This window comes from Citrus clementina, unplaced genomic scaffold, assembly GCF_000493195.1.
Source record: "Citrus clementina cultivar Clemenules unplaced genomic scaffold, Citrus_clementina_v1.0 scaffold_2, whole genome shotgun sequence".
Taxonomy (NCBI): domain Eukaryota; kingdom Viridiplantae; phylum Streptophyta; class Magnoliopsida; order Sapindales; family Rutaceae; genus Citrus; species Citrus x clementina.
The window spans coordinates 34,488,426-34,505,373 of NW_006262688.1; the positions used below are offsets into that span (position 1 = coordinate 34,488,426).

The 16,948-nt window shown below is 37.4% G+C and overlaps 2 protein-coding genes across 3 annotated transcripts; both read left to right on the forward strand.

The window, feature by feature from the left end:
* Positions 1-137: 137 nt before the first annotated feature.
* LOC18053230 (protein STICHEL-like 3) lies at positions 138-9,564 on the forward strand. Of its 2 annotated transcripts, none has more exons than XM_006449490.2 (6): positions 138-3,188; positions 3,806-4,025; positions 4,456-5,004; positions 6,382-6,982; positions 7,447-7,510; positions 8,722-9,564. In XM_006449490.2, the coding sequence occupies exons 1-6, from the start codon at positions 1,116-1,118 to the stop codon at positions 8,812-8,814; spliced, it is 3,600 nt and encodes a 1,199-aa protein (XP_006449553.1). In that variant the 5' UTR covers positions 138-1,115; the 3' UTR covers positions 8,815-9,564. The 2 variants fall into 2 exon arrangements, with proteins under 2 accessions (XP_006449553.1, XP_024047257.1); XM_024191489.1 differs by having other exon boundaries at positions 8,742-9,564.
* A 3,205-nt stretch (positions 9,565-12,769) lies between these two features.
* LOC18053231 (U-box domain-containing protein 17) lies at positions 12,770-15,630 on the forward strand. Its single transcript, XM_006449491.2, has one exon. The coding sequence runs from the start codon at positions 13,227-13,229 to the stop codon at positions 15,372-15,374; it is 2,148 nt and encodes a 715-aa protein (XP_006449554.1). The 5' UTR covers positions 12,770-13,226; the 3' UTR covers positions 15,375-15,630.
* The last annotated feature ends 1,318 nt before the right edge of the window (positions 15,631-16,948 follow it).

Sequence of the window (16,948 nt, forward strand, 5' to 3'; positions counted from 1 at the left end):
AATACATGCGACGATTTCATAGTAATTTTCCTACTCTAAAAAAAAGCCCAAAAAAAGAAAAATCCTAAATTGTAAGAAAAATGGAAAATTATAAATACAGCTACAGGGGAAAGCAATTTGCATGCTCAAACAAAACGGACACATGTGTCCTGTCGTCTTCTAGAGTCCTGACTCCTGCCTGTAAGTGCAACAGATCTCACACCCTTCTAAAGATTCTCTTTCATTTTTTTCAAAAGAGTAAGGAGCTCTCACTCAGTCAGTCACTCTCCTTTTCACTGTTTTTGTTTTTGTTGTTGCATTATCTTTGTTGAGTTTGTTGCCGAGGACTGTCCTTTTCTTTTGAAAGAAACCCCCAGCTCCAGGAGTTGAAGTGCATGTGAAGTTGGTTGATAAAGATTAAAGAGAGATCTAATTGGCTTTAATGGTGAAAACGGTCACTTTGCCTTTATGGGATTTTATTTTTTTCAGGTGACTTAACTCTAAGTAAACTCATTCTCTCATTCTTTGCACCCTTTTGTTTTGCTTTCCTTTTGATGTTACATCATCTTCTCTCAAGCCTTAAAGCTCCCTATTTTTTGCCAAAAAAAAAGTCTGATCTTTGGATTGGAGCTTTTACCATATGAGTCCTCTTTGATCTTTGGCTTGCTGGAGTTACTTCGCTTTCATGTTCAAGTTGAGGGGTGTAGCCATTGGTGTTGTTTGGGACTTTAAAGCTTGAGTTTTTGGATTTGGTGACATGGGGTTTCAAGTTTAAGGTACTTATGAGATTCTTTTTTTTTTTTTTTGTTTTTTTAGTTGCTGGTACTGACGGGCTTTTGCCTTTTGGAGAATTTGTTAGTGTTTGCGGAAAGTTTTGAACTTTATGGTGTTCTCATTGCTACTGGGGCTGTTGCAATCTTTGTTTTTGATGAGGATCTTTGATTGCTTGAATTGTGGCATTATTATGAGGTTTTCTGATAAATCAGTTTAGTATTAAGAATTTTGGTTCCCTTTTGAAATGCTGTAATTGTTGAAGATCTGTCTCAGTTTGGGAATCCTAAGAAAATGCAATATAGTCCGATTTATTTCCATAATTTACAAGAGATTATAATTTTGGACACATTAATGCTCTGATCATGACCAGGGCTGTCCGAGGTAGGATTTTGAAAGATCCAAATGGTGATATTAGTGATCATCTACGCAATCACATACATTTAACGAATTGCATTCACTTGAAAAATCATATGCATAAGCATAGCCCCATTTTGGCTGATAGGTCTATTATGAGGGACCTTATGGTTCTTCAGAGATCAAGGTCTCTTAGGGACCCCTCTGCCAGCCCTCCGTCATGGCATTCGCCTTCTGTTGTTGATTTGCTTCCGAAGAAAGGCGACAATGATGGCATGATTAGAGAGGGGAGAAGGTCTGTTGGCATTGAGCGTAGGAGGGATAGTAGTAGATTGTCAGGAAGCTCACCACAAATACCCAACTTCGTTACTTCAAAAGTTGCCCCTGGTGAGGCCACTGGGTTTAATGATGGGGTAGCAGCAGCAATCAGTGAATGGAGTAGCAAGAGTGGAAATCGAGATGATAGAAGAATTAGGAGAGAAGAATCTAGTCGAAAGAGCAGGGCTGATCTTTTGGGTAGGAATGGGGAGGCTCCAGAAGATCAAGATCGTAATAATCTGGTTCGTGATGTTATTTCAGGTAACTCTGAATTTAAAGATAGAAAAAGTAGACAGAAGGGGAGGCAAACCCAAGATGTTAGGGTTAAGACGCTCTCTGAGCAGTTGAATGACTTTCCAATGGACAGTGATGATTTAATTTCTTCTAATGTTCAATTTTGCGGTAGCCGCTCTGGATTGGAGAAGACTGGTGAGGAACATGGTGGCATCCGTGGTTACTCCAATGGATTGCATAGGGTAAAAAGGCGCAAGTTTCGAGGTGCCAGAAGAGCTCGGACTGCTTCAGCTCTGAGGGACGTTGGAGGTCAGAGTGAAATGTCTGTAGCTTCTAATTCGTTAGCTCAAGGCTCGGCGTGCCCAAAGTATCACATGGAGGAGGAAGATGAAGAATATGGGGAGCGTAATGTCACGAGGGCTCCAAGAAATGGGTGTGGGATTCCATGGAATTGGTCAAGAATTCATCATAGGGGCAAAACATTTCTTGACATGGCGGGAAGGAGTTTAACCTCTTGTGGTCTGTCAGACTCAAGGATAAGGAAAGCTGGTGGTGCTTCACACAGTAGGAATGTTCCTGATATGCCTCTGGTGTCTGATCGCTCAAGCTCATCTACTAATTCTGGTGCAGAGGCACTTCCTTTACTTGTTGAGGCATCTGGATCACAAAGCACTGAACATGCAGGTTGGGTGCATGACTATTCTGGGGAGCTAGGTATCTTTGCTGATCATTTACTGAAGCATGCTGTTGATTCTGACCTCGCTTCTGAAGGTAGATCTGGTGGCCAACAAAACCTGGGAGATAATCGCAATGGTAGACACCAAAATTTGACACAAAAATACATGCCGAGAACTTTCCGGGATCTAGTTGGACAGAATCTGGTAGCCCAAGCGCTTTCCAATGCTGTCATGAGAAGGAAGGTTGGATTACTGTATGTGTTTTACGGACCTCATGGGACAGGGAAAACTTCTTGTGCTCGCATTTTTGCTCGAGCTCTAAACTGTCAGTCGCTGGAACAACCCAAACCATGTGGCTTTTGTAATTCTTGCATTTCTCATGATAGGGGTAAAAGTCGAAACATAAAGGAAGTTGGCCCAGTCGGTAATTTTGACTTTGAGAGCATCCTGGATCTACTAGACAACATGGTCACCTCTCGTCCACCGTCTCAGTACAGGATTTTTGTTTTCGATGACTGTGATACTCTGTCACCTGATTCCTGGAGTGCTATATCCAAGGTCGTAGATCGAGCACCAAGACGTGTGGTTTTTATTCTTGTCTCTTCGAGCCTTGATGCTTTGCCTCATATAATAATATCCAGATGCCAGAAATTCTTCTTCCCAAAGATGAAAGATGCAGATATTATCTATACTTTGCAGTGGATTGCATCCAAGGAAGGTATAGAGATTGACAAGGATGCTCTAAAACTTATTGCATCACGATCAGATGGATCTTTGCGGGATGCAGAGATGACCCTTGAGCAACTGAGTTTGCTTGGGCAGAGAATTTCAGTACCTCTGGTTCAGGAACTGGTACGTTTTTCTCATTTTTGGGCACAGAATCGGATTGTTATTGTTGTTTAAGTTCTCGTTAAATGTTGTTATATATGCATTCATGAGGAATTGAGTTTCCTAGCATAATCATTGCTTACCCTTCTCTAATTAGTATGTTTTCAATGTTCTTAATATGCTTAAAATGGTAGTGGCTAGCTCTGAACCAATGTTATTCAAATGTTTTATTGGATATATGATTCCAACTATTGATTCCGTGAGGTATTACAAACCTACATGTCTTTTGAAAAATTTATGATCGTAGATTAGTGACTAAACAATATATTGTTATGAGATTTTTGGATAAAGTAAATCGGTGCTTCTTCTCTACTGATTATGACTCTGGCTCATCCCCATTTTCTTAGAATCAATGGTGTTGGTATCAGGGGCGGATCTTAATGGAGACTAGAGTGGGCCATGGCCCTGTAAAATTTCAATTTTTTTTAAATATACATGATATCCCCTAAATTATAGTAGAAATTAAAAAATATCTCTAAACTATATATACATTATTCACTCCGGCCCCTTTAACCAAAGTTTTCGGCTTTCGCCCCTGGTTGGTATGCATAAATGACTCAAAATGTAAAAACTTTTCTCAGGTTGGACTTATCTCTGACGAGAAGTTGGTGGATCTTCTTGATTTAGCACTATCTGCAGACACAGTAAACACTGTGAAGAACTTGAGAGTGATAATGGAAACTGGTGTGGAGCCTCTAGCGTTGATGTCACAGCTTGCAACAGTTATAACGGATATACTTGCTGGTAGTTATGATTTCACAAAAGACAGGCATAGGAGAAAGTTCTTTCGACGACAACCATGTGAGTCTAAAATTTGTTTCTTGCTCATGTGTTATGTTGACATATCCGGCCTTTCGATTTTAATTTTGGTTTCAATTGTATTGACTCCTAGTGTTTGCAATATTTCTGACTGGACAGGAAAAAGAAAAGACTTTTGTGTTTGGTAAATTTAAAGATGTAGTTCTTATTTTACAACTTTATTTTCACATTTTTTTCCAAAAATATTGAACAGCTTTGCTGCTCCTGATATTCTTTTTGGAACATTTAAATATTCAATGTTTTCTTCTCTGATCTTGAATTTTTTCCTTCAGAAATTCCATTGTTCTGTGTATCCTAGCTTGTTACAAGAATAAACCAATTGATCCAGCTTAATCGTTTTTCTTTTTCTTTAATGCTTCTGTTTAGTATAATTCTTTCTCAAAGACTTTTTCATTGACTTTATTGGTTCCAGTGTCCAAAGAAGAGATGGAAAAACTGCGCCAAGCACTGAAAACTTTGTCTGAGGCTGAGAAACAACTGAGGATGTCCAATGACAAATTAACATGGCTAACAGCGGCATTGCTTCAACTTGCTCCAGATCAGCAGTATGTGTTGCCTAGTTCTTCTGCAGATACTAGTTTTAGCCATAGTCCCTTGGACCTCGAGAATGCAGGTGGAAGAGGTATGACCAGGAAGGGTGGTGAGCGTGCTGAGATTTCTAATAAAGAGACAGGCGTGCCAATGAATGTTAGGTTGGAAAATTTCCATGCTGAAAATTCTGGTGATTTTATTGACGGAAATATGAGGAAAGGTATTAGTCTAGATAGAAAAAGACATACTGGGTCTGGGATGGCTCTTCAACAAAAATCTCCACTCTCCACTGGTGGCAGGCATGTTTCAGGCAATAGCCGTAGCGGAATTGAAGAAATCTGGTTGGAGGTCCTTAATAGAATTCAAAATAATGGTACAAAAGAGTTTTTGTACCGAGAAGGAAAGTTGATCTCTGTCAGTTTTGGTGCAGGTACATCCTAATGTTTATTATGCTCATTTAAGCATTATATGATTTGTGCAGCTCTATCGTGCTTTTAGAAAGATTTTGAACTTACTTAGCTTCTTATTTCCATATAATATGAGTTAACTTCCTGTTTCCATATAATGTGCATGAATTGTCATGCATTTGGGAGTGAATTTCAATTTTAAGAATTCAAGAAGAATTCTGAAGTTATTTAAGAAACTATTATAGAATGGAAGTGTCTTGACATTCATTTTTTCTGTAAAATTACGTACGACTCTCTCAAATCAAATTGGAGAGCAGACCTTTACCTCTTTTAATGCTTTATTGAATCTGCTATGAGTATTTCACAATAGCTTCCCTTTGATTCTTATTGTCAAAAGTCAGAATAATGAGTGGTTGAAGGATTCGTTTCCTTCAGTTCTTGAAGATTATATGTTTTTGCCAAGGGGCAATTCTGTGCTTTAGCTTTACCCAGCTATTTTTATACCGGAATACTTTCATGCCACCCTTTCGAGACATGGATTCATTCCCCTTCCAGTGAAATTATTCTTTGTTCATTTTCATTGGGTGCTATTAAGGAAAAGTGGATGCTTACGTCTTGCACCAGTCGGTGACCAGACCAGAAGTGGAGTGAAATGCTGGAAATTAGAAGAATTTTTATTCCACCACTATTCTATCAGTTCTTCTCACCATTAAAAGTGCATGCTTTCATTTTCATGCTCAGTGAATGGCTTACTCTGTCAAGTTCACTCTGATGGCTCATTGCTCCCACTTTTTGTAAAAGTTTTTTCCATTGTACAGTTTGTGTTACTTGATCATGTATGTGCAAACTTATAGCTGGTTAATAAATCTTAGGTTAACAAGTATAGATCTTCTGAAACAGCCCCAAGAATACTTATTATGTTTCTCTACAAAGATTAATATAGGCACATTTGTTATCCAGTTGCTAGCATCATGATTTTCCACCAAAAATCAGCATATACTCAGGAGAATATACTTTTTGAAGCTCCGCTTGTATAATTTAATTTTTTGAAATTGCTTGCATGATGTGTATCATGCTACAATCGTGGCAAAACTTGGAGAGACATATTTGGTTTTGTCATCATTATGATTTTAATTGTTAATGCATTGTTGGGTCCTGTATAGTTGACGTGTGCTTCATTTCACCTTTTATCATTATCATTACTGATCATATGCCATTTTGATGAATTGCCTTTCATATGTATAGAATATGTAAATTTAAGATTGCTTGATATTGCATTTTGGTTTGACACCAGGTTATCTGATAGTCTTTCTCTTATTATTATGTTTATTTTATCATTTAATTTGTTTATGCTTGTTTGGAAGGTTGACTATCTCTATCCACTCATTATTCTTTTTCAGCTCCAACTGTGCAGTTGACATTTCGCTCGCATCTGACAAAATCTAAGGCAGAAAAGTTTAAGGATCAAATTTTGCAAGCATTTGAATCTGTTCTTGGCTCTCCACTGACAATTGAAATTAGATGTGAATCGAAGATAGACACTCAAGCAGGTTTTCATCCCCCTCTTATGTTACCTGCCTCTAAAGATGGGTCATCTCAGATGGTCATAGATTCAGAGTCTATTATTGGAAACGGAGGGCCCATGGCTGGGCCTATTGAAATTAGCAAAAGAATTCCGAGAGATGAAGGAATAAATGGAGCCAGTAGCCAAGCTCAGCACTTACATTCTGAATCTCTTGAAATGGGAAGGACTGAAATTGTTGAAGTACCAGCTTCTCCAAGGGAAACTAAGGATCATGCAGAAAATAGAGCAGACTACAGTAAACGAGCATCTCTTTCAGAAAGAAAGAAACTTGGAGAACAAAGTCAGTGTCAAAGCATTGTCAGAAGCAAGGTGTCTCTTGCCCATGTAATTCAACAGGCAGAAGGATGTACACAGCGAAATGGATGGTCAAAACGCAAAGCTGTTTCTATTGCTGAAAAGCTTGAACAGGAGAATCTGTATGTATTTGTGTTCTTTCCTGACTTATCATGCTAGTTGTTTTCGCTTATAGTAAAAATAATAGCTTTGCATAAACTTTAATCTTCCTCAAGAAAGTCCAACTCTACTATTTGCTGAATAGTATTATTCCTGTAAAGATCATACCTGAATCCTCTTTCTTTTCCATCTTTTAGTGGAATTATATACTCTTTCTTTTCCATCTTTCAGTGGAATTATATACTTTGCCTGCACATCTCATGGGTTGAGCTTTTTGCAATACCAAATGGAGTTAGTGCAGAGTATAATGGGTCCCTAATCATATTTTTGCTTGTAGTCTTGTCTTGGTGTAAACATATATATGCCCATCCAAAGCTATTGTTGGCCGAAGCTAACTAGTGCTAGATCTTTATATGTTTGGCATGTGAAATGCTGCTAAATATTTCCACATTCTTTGAATCAACTCTTATGTTCTGCAAATTTACAGGAGATTGGAGCCTAGATCAAGAAGCTTGCTTTGCTGGAAAGCATCTAAAGTAACTCGTCGAAAGGTAATTCATCTCAAGTGAACTTTTCAATATGATAGAGAAATTTTGAGAACACTTTCCCCTCATATTTAAAAAATGCATTGATACCCCATTAGTGGTAGAAAGATTCCATTAAAGTTCAATATTTTTTTTTACCATTTTATCCCTAGAATAGTTTTGACTTGAAATGTAGTCCAAGCTAGGTCAAACTTATGGCATTAAGATGGGCTTGCTATTACACAAATACCCTTACTATCTGACAAAAAGAAAAAGTATTCGAAAGTATTTGGCTGAAAATGGGTTACTGCAAATTGTAATTCTCGTATATGTATTTGATTTGATAGTTACTCCCCTGTATACATTTTTTTTTCCCAAGGAGGTGTGTGGGCATGTAGCTTCAACAATTATGTCTCAAAATGATTCCAAAAGAATATTTTTTGTCCGAAGTAGGGGTAATTGTGTTATACCAAACCCATGTAGGTCTAAATGCCATAGGTAAGGTATGACAACTACCTACGACTGCATATCAAGTCAACACGATTCCATGGGTGAAACAGTAAAAAAAATTCGAAAAATTGTATTTTAATGGAATCTTTCTACCACAAGGGAGATATCAAGCATTTTTGAAATATAAGGGTATAAAAGAGGGGGAATTGCCCTAATTTGAGGGGAAAGGTTGGATTCCCCATGAAAATTTTTTAAGGCTGTGATTGTGTCTACTTATTGTGATAAGGGCAAATGGTATTTTTTATGTGTGCATTCTATAGTAAAACATGGAACAACTTAAGATCATTTGTCTTAGGCCTTGTTTAGTATTAAATTGTTGTGGCTTTCAGTGGAAAGAAAAAAAAAATTGTAGCTATGAAATAAAAGTTAATAGTGTATAGTAAACATGACTTTTAAATAATGATTTTGACAAAAAATAACAAATATATTATAAGTTTTTTATCATGCAAGTGTGAGATAAAAGCATCTTAGTGTCGTAGCTTAGAAGTTAAGCGAGGCCTCCCCTGCCACAATACCAAACAGGACCCTAGTGATTGTAATGGAGCAAGTTTACTACATTTTGTGTGCTAGAACAAGCAGCTTACATTGCCGAAGTAGTAGTGCAGTATATCATCATTACCTTAACAAGATATAGCAAGTATTTTTAACTGTAGCGGGAAAGTTTGATGATTATTTAACTATGTATGTAATGTGACTGGGTTTTGTTTATGGACATGTGCATAAAGCAGATTTGTCGATTGAAAATTAGGAGGAGAAAACCTCTTTCGTTGCTGAAGCTTGTCTGCTGTGGAAAGTGCCTGTCTTCAAAATCTCCGAGGTAGGATGAGAACAATTTTGGGATGACTTTGAGAGCGGTTCGGTGTGTCAGATTACTTGGGTAATTAGCCATTTTTCTTGCCACAATTCTAATAAATATAAGTTTATCTCTGATTAGAAGACGTAGGAAAGGAACTTATATAGTGCACGCCAGTTTCTTTGAATGAATTTCATATTTTTATTTCCGCCCATAGTAGGCATGTGAGTGTGATTTAACATGATACCGTGGGTTGTACAGGTAGGTAAGGAACCTGAAGATAAAAAGTACATCTGATTCTTCTGATCTAATTTTTATTGTTGGAAAGCATAAAGTGTCCATATTTGATTTGAGTTCAAAATCAAAATCAAAACTTTCTTTCTGGGTACACTGTTTCAGACATGTGAAATTGTGAATGCCTTAAATGCCTAGTTGCAAAAGCCAACGGACTCACGGTCATTATTTCCTAATAAATTAGTAGTGTGATAGAACGACCTCAACCTCATTGTTGTCGTCCTTCTTCTTCATTCTTCAACAATCAAATATTGGATTTGTCGCATTTTTAAAACTCGGTGATGGTGTCGTGGTCGTGGTCGTGGTGGTCGTACATATATCCGTGTTTGTGTGTGCGCTCCTTGCCCGAAGTCTACGCAAGAGGCAATTCCTTTGTTATTTCGGAGTCATTGAACGATTGAAAGCGGTGGAGAAGGTATATATAATGTTTGCTTCTGAAATTAATTCTCCAGTTCCCATTTGCCAGTTATCACTAACCCTCTTATTACAAGTTGAAAATGAAATTGATAATTTTTAAAATGATGTAGACAATTTCAATATAATAGGTGACACGTGCAATGCATCCGCTCCAGCTTTTCAATTTTCATTAACCTAATCCTGTGGCCGGTTGGATGAAATTAAAATCCGCGTGGCTGCCAGCGTCAGCTACTCAAATAATCGGTTCCCCAATTGCTGATTGTTCTTCGATCATTAAATAAATAAATAAAACTAAACTAAACTAAACTAATATATTAAAAAATAAAGACGTGTGTCGTTCGCGAATGCAACCATTACTGTCTTTTTAGTTTATCTTTTTGGCGGGAAGCGGCAACCATACAGTCGAAACCACGCATTTGGGTAGGGTAGGGCAGGGGCGGCAACCCGTCAGCAGCCAGCCACCTGTACCCGTTGGCTTATGAGGGTTGCCATCCACGTGTCATTTTTCTTTTGCAGGTCACCGCGTGTATCCGACATTGCCGGCAACAGCGACTCTACGTGGCGGTATTAACTATGAATCTGTCTTATGATTTCTCGGAAGAAACTTACTCCACCGATTTGCTGAGGATTAATGAACGGTGGAATGACCCCCGGGTTTGGTCTTGGTCCAACGTGGGCCGTCCCGTTCTTTGACTTTTTATAAGTTGACCGCCCTCCAATCTTCTTCTCTACGTACCATACGAGCCACACTAAAACTAAATTGGTAAGGGAGGACAGGTGGAAGCGTATCATTCCAGCTTGACTGTGAGCATGACGAGACGGTTGCATCACGAGCTGACGCGTTCCCATGCAGAACGCAAAGACCAATCTCCGGCGTTATGGCTTCAGAATGAACCGGATGAAATGTTATTTAATTTAATTTATACGCCTCAAAATTTGGATGGTTGAAAATAAAAAAATCGATTTTTTTTTTTTAAACAGAAGTATGAAACTCTCAGCCACTCGGCGTTTGCCCAAGTAGTACGCCGTTGCAGAGATCAATAGCTGGAGTCCCGTATGTCTGAATTATTTTTCTTTTTTTCTCGATTCATAAATGTAATTTAGGATAATTTCATTAGATAGAAAATGTATAATTATAAATAGGATTCTAATTATAATAATAAGTTAAGTGTAAAAAAAAGAAAAAAAAAGGAACTCTATAATTTTTTTCTTTTTTGGAATAAAACGAGGAAAATGCTGCCAATTTTCTTTCTTTCTTTCTTTTTTCGGCAACATGTTAAGAACGGCCCGATTGACATAGTTGTTATTAAAGATAAAGCACCAGCTTACTGTGATCAGTTGGTTCATCTGTGGCTTCCCTTTCTGTTGGAACATTGATTTTTAATCTTCAATCTTGTTTGAAAATGGATATTAAAGTGATTGGCTGATCAGAAAGATTTTCTGCATTTGGGGTACACTTGAAAAGATTATTAATGTGTTTTGGCCTAACAAAACCAATGAAGAAACAAACAACCAAACCCTAATTCCAATTTCATTGATGGAGAAATCGAATTCGCTTGTACCTAAGCTTATCATGATCTTATTTGTCACCTTTTAAGATCTCGATGCATGTTATGTAAGGATTTCCTTTTTTTTTTTTGAAAACTTATGTAAGGATTTCTATTGCTGATTTTTGGGTTCCTCAAAGTTATTGTTACTTTGAGAAATTATTAAATAACCACCTAATTTACTCTAAGAAATTATTATCTCATTTCTTTTTTAATTTTCCATCAAAATATTAAAAGCAACATAATATTTAACAGAATCTATGTTAAAAAGCTATTTTACTTACATCTTGAACTATTTAAAGTGGGTAAAAAGACAGTCTTTATCCCTATCAAATATTTTTTTAATGATAAATCTCTTAAGAATAAATAATTACATTAAGAAACTTACGTCATCTTAATAATTTTTTTTAGTGTTTATATTTATATTATTTTAATAAATTCATTCCAATTATAATATCAAATTTAATAAGTGTAAAACTTTATATTTCTTATTAGAAAGTTATCAATTTACTACTTGCCTAATTAAAATTGTAAAGTGGTATCATTTTGACTAAATTTATTTAAAAAATTGAAATACTAAAAATATCCTTATAACGTCAGTATTTTAATAAAAGTCTCAACAATGGTAAATTAACAAGAAATAATATGTTAAATGGAAAAAAAAAATTGTTAGAATTCTTTAGTGATGATGGACGAAACAATATGTTAAAATAAATTAGGTGTTCATTTAATAATTTCCTTTACTACTTTTTTTTAAGATTATGATAACTATTTAATCTAATAATGTTCATCGCCTAGTCTTTTAGATTGGCAATTTAATTTTTCCCACGTTTGTTGTGAGAGTAGAATTTGAAGTTAAATTTAGAGCCGAGGATAAATTATATTTACGATGAAGCTAATAGGTGAGAACGAGATTCAAATGAAGGCAGATGCTGGTGAGATGTGATTCAAGAGCTATAAAGGACACTGCACAAATTTAAAATTTGAAAAGTTGAAAATAGAAGAAGGTAAAGAAGAAATGGGAAATACAATTAACAGCAGGGTCCTTGGAGTTTGTAATTAGTCAACTTGCGTTTGGGGCTTTTCAGCTTGTCGTTTTAGGCAAAAGGCTTTTAAAAATGGTAGAAGTCAAAGAAGCATGATAATTGCCAGATAGGACATTAACTGCAAAGATACCCCACCGATCGCAATCACCCCCTAAATTCCACCGCTCCTGTAATAAGTCACGCGGGCCCCACCGACTCTTTATTTTGGTCAACCCCTCAATTGATCCAATTCCTATGCAGTGGCAATTGTACCTGCAGCCCCTCTCTCTCTCTCTCTTTCTTTTTTTAATAAATTGAAAAAGGTTTTTACGTTCCACTAATTTCACAGTTTACACAACGGTTCTACAGATTACGGTTCAGTACAAAACCGGGAAATATCGATTTTCTCCCTTTGACAACTTGATCTCGTCTCATCCGTTCCTCACTCAAAAGTCCAATTAGGTAAAACAAAACATTCAGAAGATCCTTATCTGACACGTGTAATAAAAACAGAAACCAAAATCTAAAAAAATCAAATTAAATTAAGTAATTTTTTTTTTAAACAAAAAAAAAAAAACACCAGAGTAATAAATACAACAGTTAAAGAGTAGGAGGAAGAAGAAGGAAGAAAAAAAAAAACGAATGGACAAGAATCCGGATAAATGAATAAATAATAATAAACTATCTGTCAAAACAAAACCAAACAAGTCGTTATCCCCAAAACTTGATTCAATTTCTTAGAAATTTCAGTTTCTTATTTTCTTTCTCTCTCTCCAAACGCGGTTACGGCACACAAACACACTGAGGAAGGAAAATTCATTTTCTCATCACTTGAAAAGAAATTAAATAAAAAAGAAAAAGAGAAAAGCCCCTTTTCATTCACCGAATCTTTGCCCATCTATTTCCCCACCTTTGAAGATTCAACGTTTCATCAGTACCCACCTAAACAAACCCAGAAGAAAAGTAAGAGTTTTTCTTCTACTTCTAAGTCTTCTTTCTGTGTTCGATATTCATTCTTTGTATGTATAGCCCTATTGGGTTGTATTTGTTTCTGATTTCTTGAAGAAAAAATCATTCTTTTTCATTATCTGTAGATCTATTTGTCAGAAAGATTTGTTCTTGTTCTTTTTTTCTTTTTTTCTTCTTTAAAAGCTAATATGGCCGCAGCGGCCATATTTTCGTCTCTAAGGAGGCGAAGGTCACCATCTTTGCAAGCGTTTTTGGCTCCGGTTGACTTAACGGATGTGGCTCTCGTACAAACCCTTCTGTCAATTTCGTCGGAGCTGGTTTCATGCTTTTCCGATAGATGTTTCTTCTTTCAGAGGAGGAATTCTCGGTCTTTGATTAGAAAGATGGAGGTCTTTCTTGTGTTGTTGGAGTATTTAAGGGATTCCGGTACTTGTATTGAATCTACTGCTGTGTTATGTTTCAAGGAGCTATATTTGCTTCTTTACAGGTGCAAGATATTGCTTGATTATTGCGGGCAGTCCAGTAAGTTGTGGCTCTTGCTTCAAAATCACTCGATTTCGGGGCATTTTCATGATTTGAATCAAGAAATATCCACCCTTTTAGATGTCTTTCCTGCTGATGATATTGAATTGAGTGAGGATGTTAGGGAGCAGATTGACTTAATGCAGAGACAGGCTAGGAATGCTAAATTGCATATAGATAAAAACGATGAGTTGTTGAGGCTTCGGTTGTTTTCATTTCTTGATGAGTTTGAACATGGGAGGGTGCCAAATCATGTGGATTTGAGGTCATTCTTTGTGGAGGGTTTGGGGATTAAGGATGCAAAAACTTGCAGAGCTGAAATTGAGTTTTTGGAGGAGCAAATTGTTAATCATGAGGGGGATGCTGAGCCAGCAGCTTCTGTGCTTAATGGGTTTGTTGCAATAATGAGGTATTCCAGGTTTTTGCTTTTTGGGTTTGAGGAAGATGAGGCAGAGTTGGGAATTGGCAGTCATAAGAAGAGAAGAAAAGGGTTGATTACCCAAGAGATTGCTGAGACCTTTCTATCGATTCCTAAGGACTTTTGTTGTCCAATAACGCTGGATTTGATGCGTGATCCGGTGATAATTTCCACTGGACAGACTTACGATAGGCGTTCAATTGCTAGGTGGATGGAGGAAGGGCATCGTACTTGTCCTAAGACAGGCCAAATGCTTGTCCATGATCGGCTGGTACCCAATCGAGCATTGAGGAATTTGATTGTGCAGTGGTGTACTGCTCATGGAATACCTTATGATCCTCCAGAGACTACAGATGTATCTGCAGAATCTTTTGCCTCAGCTTTGCCAAGTAGAGCTGCAGTTGAAGCCAATAGAGCTACGGCGGAGCTTCTCATTCAACAGCTGGCAAATGGGTCTCCTCATGCAAAGACTGTGGCTGCTCGGGAGATACGCTTGTTAGCAAAAACAGGTAAAGAAAATCGTGCTTTCATTGCAAAAGCTGGTGCGATCCCTCATCTCCGCAACTTACTTTCAACTCATAACCCTGTTGCGCAAGAGAATTCAGTTACTGCAATGCTTAATTTGTCAATTTACGACAAGAACAAAAGTCGAATCATGGATGAGGAAGGGTGTCTAGGATCAATTGTCAAAGTCCTGAGGTTTGGACTGACAACAGAAGCAAGGGAAAATGCTGCAGCGACATTGTTTAGCCTCTCTGCAGTTCATGAGTATAAAAAGAAAATAGCAGATGAGAGTGGGGCTGTTGAAGCCTTAGCAACATTGTTGAGATCAGGAACTCCAAGGGGGAAAAAGGATGCTGTCACAGCTTTATTCAATCTGTCGACGCATACTGATAATTGTGTGAGAATGATAGAGGCTGGGGCTGTTACAGCTCTAGTAGGAGCATTGGGACATGAAGGGGTTGCTGAGGAAGCAGCAGGTGCATTGGCCTTGATTGTTAGGCAGCCAATTGGGGCTGCAGCTGTGGGGGAGGAGGAAATGGCAGTTACGGGGTTGGTAGGAATGATGAGGTGTGGGACACCAAGGGGAAAAGAGAATGCAGTCGCAGCATTACTTGAATTGTGCCGGAGTGGTGGGGCATCTGCAACTGAGAGAGTGCTAAAAGCACCAGCATTAGTTGGTTTGCTTCAGGCTTTGTTGTTTACTGGTACGAAGCGGGCAAGAAGAAAGGCGGCATCACTTGCTAGGGTGTTCCAGAGATGCGAGAATGCAGCCTTGCATTTTGGTGGATTGGGTGTCGGATATGCATTCGCAGGAAACTCAGCTGCAAATAGAGATTCAAGTTTCACACCTGACGTCTCTGTGCCAATGTCCATCTCTGTACCTGTTTTGTAATGGTAACATCCAGTCGTGTGGTGTTGTCCTCCCTCTTACATACGTTCCCATTTTTTGTGGTTATAGTTTACACATTCTTTCATAAATTTCAGGTCATTAAAAAGAAAAAAAAGGGAAAGTTATAGGAATACCATATCATGTGTTGAATGAGTGGTTTCTGTTCTTGATTTGTTATCTGAATTTTTTTCACTCGTATTCAGTGATTCAGCAAAGATAAAATAGAAAACACTGTACCATATCATGTGTTGAATTAGTAGCCCTGATTGCATCAAGTAAATAAATGACTCCGATTGATCTTGACACAATTCCAAAAATGAATTCAAGTAGCATTTTAAAATGGCAGATATTATTTTTTGAACTAACATGTGATGAAAGAAACATCAAGAAATCTAAGGTCAAAAAATAGTACAGTTAGATCAATGGTATGCTGCTCTAAAGTCAGAAGAATTAAGGCATATTTCTATTCGGAAGCATTCCTTAATGAAGATGCTGGGAAAAGATAAGATTAAATTTTGACAAAGGAATTTTCCTGGAGATTAAGCTCAAACTAGTGGCTGTCCTTGTCAATGATGCAGCATTGGACCAAAGTTTCTTCTCTTGTATAATGGCTTCTTTTACCCAGAATCAAGTTGGTGCCAATCACTTTGCTCTATTTGATTCCTCGCACTAGTGCGCGCCAGCACCCGTATCAAGACATCATCTTGCTGATGTTTCCATCAACAACCTTTTTTGAGTCGTCTGTAACAATTATCACTCTTGCATTTCATTCTAAAAATTTACATTGCATTACAAATCAAGTTCTTAAAATGTTTGTTACTAATATATCTGTTTCAGAGGTTTATATCCAAATACCGTAGTTTCCACCCGAACTTTCGATAGTAAAGTGTGGTACTAACATGACAACAAAGGACTTTCATTACAATGGCCCAGGCATATTGAATTGCTGGCCTAATGACCTCTGTTAAACTCTCATTAAAAAAATAAATATATAAATAAATTGGCCAGTGTTAGGATGCCCATTTGATGTCAACTCCCTGGGAAAATTTTAACAATGAGCAGAATCTTCCTAGTAATTGCGAGCTTTAGCAGTGGTATGATATGGTGGGTCAGGAGCTTCACAATGATGCATGTGCTTTGACGGATTATATTATTAAACGGCAGGCACCAAAAGTGGATGCACAAGCAGGCCATTTACTGGGGAAATAATTGGAGATTGCAGAAAGATACTTCAAATTATCAAACGTGGACATGTTGTAGTAGTTGATCTTATCTCTAGTGGAATTACAGCTGAATGAGACACAGTTATCATTATTGCTAATCATTCCCCTTTTTTATACTATGATTTGAACATAAATGGTATTGTATGATTTATAACTTAGCTTAAAATTTGTTGATAAATCTTGAAGTCTGCTATGAAATGGCAAGCGGGCTATTTTTTCCTTTTTTCTAACTTGAAAAGGTAGCCGCCAGGCCAAGCAACAACGAGTTGCTTAGTGCCTACACAAGTTACTGAAGTTGAGGTCATTCCCCTTGTTCACAAGTTGGTATGTTGTTGGAGTTGCACATAAATGCTT

Bases quoted from the DNA above. Each gene is read 5' to 3' on its own strand.
- LOC18053230 (XM_006449490.2), top strand. From the start codon at position 1,116: ATGACCAGGGCTGTCCGAGGTAGGATTTTGAAAGATCCAAATGGTGAT. The intron at 3,189-3,805 runs GTACGTTTTTCT...AACTTTTCTCAG, and splicing joins TACCTCTGGTTCAGGAACTG to GTTGGACTTATCTCTGACGA. The intron at 5,005-6,381 runs GTACATCCTAAT...ATTCTTTTTCAG, and splicing joins CTCTGTCAGTTTTGGTGCAG to CTCCAACTGTGCAGTTGACA.
- LOC18053231 (XM_006449491.2), top strand. From the start codon at position 13,227: ATGGCCGCAGCGGCCATATTTTCGTCTCTAAGGAGGCGAAGGTCACCA.